This window comes from Sinocyclocheilus rhinocerous, unplaced genomic scaffold (genome assembly GCF_001515625.1).
Source record: "Sinocyclocheilus rhinocerous isolate Xijiao unplaced genomic scaffold, SAMN03320098_v1.1 scaffold953, whole genome shotgun sequence".
In the NCBI taxonomy this organism is placed as follows: Eukaryota; Metazoa; Chordata; class Actinopteri; order Cypriniformes; family Cyprinidae; genus Sinocyclocheilus; species Sinocyclocheilus rhinocerous.
The window spans coordinates 807,626-810,040 of record NW_015643169.1 but is presented as its reverse complement, the minus strand read 5'-3'; the positions used below and the strand labels follow the sequence as shown (position 1 = coordinate 810,040).

The 2,415-nt window shown below is 33.7% G+C and overlaps 1 protein-coding gene across 2 annotated transcripts in view; it reads right to left on the bottom strand.

Annotated features, from left to right (window-relative positions):
• The window catches only part of LOC107757031 (microtubule-associated serine/threonine-protein kinase 1-like), a 53,457-nt gene that overhangs the window by 16,900 nt on the left and 34,142 nt on the right, over positions 1 to 2,415 (bottom strand). For both annotated transcript variants that reach the window (XM_016574379.1, XM_016574380.1), the window contains 2 exons: positions 369 to 526; positions 192 to 267 (listed from right to left, as the gene is read on the bottom strand). In XM_016574379.1, the coding sequence (XP_016429865.1) occupies positions 192 to 267; positions 369 to 526 (234 nt within the window). The remainder of the gene's footprint in view (positions 1 to 191; positions 268 to 368; positions 527 to 2,415) is intronic.

The window sequence follows — 2,415 nt, the reverse complement described above, 5'->3', positions numbered from 1 at the left end:
AAAAGTTTAAATGTTTTTATCGCGATGCGGCGCGGACGCGCCTGGAAAAAATGAGCACGTCGCACCACGTGCCGCTTCCATTATGAGCGCGCCTGCCGCGCGTCTACATTTGAAATAACAAACTTGATCGCGCAAAAGACGCGATATGTGAACGGCCCCTTAGTCTGAAGTGTGTGTTTATGTTTGCTAACCTTAGGGAACCGCTCCTTATAAACATGGTTCATCATAACAATCTCATTGTCGTAACAGGAAGGTGATCGCCCTGGACTGTAGAGAGAAACAGAGAGAAGGAAAATAAAAGATGACTAAGAGACATTTGTCATAAATTGGTTGAAATGTGCTTAAGACATCGATGTGTGATTGCGTACCTGAGACTCCGTGAGCGCGGTCGCACTTGCGGTGATCTCCGTCCATCATCATCAGTGATGCTCTCAGTGCTGCCAAAGTGTTTGGACAGGAAGTGCAGCTCGTCCAGGGTGGGCTGGAATGGCAACTGATGCAGCCGCTCCTGAGACGAGCTGGAAGACTGAAGAAACGACACAACCCAGTCAGGAAAATACCATACAGGATACACATTTCTATACTTTAAGACATGGGGCAAAAAATGTCTCACAATGTTTGAAAATAACATTTACACACACACACAAAAAATCAGAGAATGCTATTAACAGATTGATTTACTCTTTATTTGATCAAAATTATGACACCATAACACCTTCATACTCAATAAAATTTCTATTCAACTTAAACAGAAACAGAAATAAGTATCTTTCAAAGAAACATTGCGACTATGTCTTGACAGAATGAAAATGGTTAATAAAAAAAAACTTTTATTAAGGATTCACAGCTGTGTCCTTACATTTTTTTATTTATGAAAACATTTAGAAAATCAGATAATAGCAAATCAGTCTTTATCCTGAAGGCTGTCAATCAATCAATCAATCTGACAGTGTTGACTAGTGTTATTTTAGTATAATTAGTAAAAACTATTCTAGATTTTGTTAATATTTTGAATGAGATTTTATGTTTTCATTTTAATTTTAGTTACAGTTTTAGTATTTTTTTAGTTTTTTTCTTTTCTATTTTATTAATTAGATTTTTATAAATATGTCTGTATAGATATATATATAGTTTTCTTTATTTAGTTTTACTTCTTGTAGTACTTTAGGATTTTAGAACTTTAAATGAAAATGAGAAATGTTGCCTTGTTGAATATCTGAAATAAAATAAGTTATTTTTTATATGTATTAATAATTATATATAAATTATCATTAAAAAATAATTATATATACACATATGAATTATATACAGTTTATTATTAATATAATATATATTAATCATTTTAATGCACAATTTAATGTTTTGTTTTTTATTTAAATATTTGTATTTAATTTCACGCAAGTTTTTATTTTCAAATGTTTTTAGTTTTAGTTAATGATAATAACCCTTGTGTTGACACATAAAATGATGAGGGGAAAAAAAACACATTTTGTAAAAAAAAATGCTAATACATTTGACATGTTTTTAAAAGTTATGTTAAATTTTCAACTCTTTGCATTCTATTGCCTATTTTGTTGCATGTCTCCAGAATCATGGCTTTTGCCATTTCATTGAATATACAGCATGCTTAAATATTCAGAGCCAAAGACACTGCAAGAGCCGTTTTACAAGGTTTAAAATGCACTTGAGCTGTCTAACTTCATTTATTTGTGATTGCTCCACGTGTCTTGTGCAGTAAATCTAGAACGGATTTATAAAAGAAGATTACCGACCCAAATGAGTCGAGTCAATTGTAAATGAAACACACAGGCCTGCGGTAATGATTTTCACTCCTACTCAATGTTCCCTTGTGTTAATGAGTGAATGAGTTTGCCTTTAATCGCAAATATATGTCACTGTAGAGTCAATAAAAGGCCAAAAGCAAGTTGAGTCTATGAGCAAAAACAGATGAACTCAAGAACCCTTCCCAAGAACACACAGCACAATCTTTGAAAACACATTCACCAATGAACGTCTATTATTATTTCAACCATGAAAAACATTTGATCATTGAACACTCAGATCCACAGAGCGGGTTAGAGATAACAGCCATTGACATTATCACAACCAACAACTGAGCAGCTCAAACAGTCATCAAATGGTTGGACGAACACAAACTTATTTTCAGCATTGGCACGAATGGAAAAGAAGAAGAAATGAAAGATAATATGTGTAAGGCTACTGCTGCTGCTTGCTGTCTGTTTTTTCTTGGCTTCATTCTATCAAATGTGGCCTGAACCTCCTGTTCAACTTGACATTGTGTTTCTCTGACAGGTGCTGCTACAGTCAATCAGCTGCTTAACTGAGCGAGTGAGATATATAAGAAAAGAGAAAACAAAACAATGTGTTCATTTTGCATTGTGTGTATACTCTCTC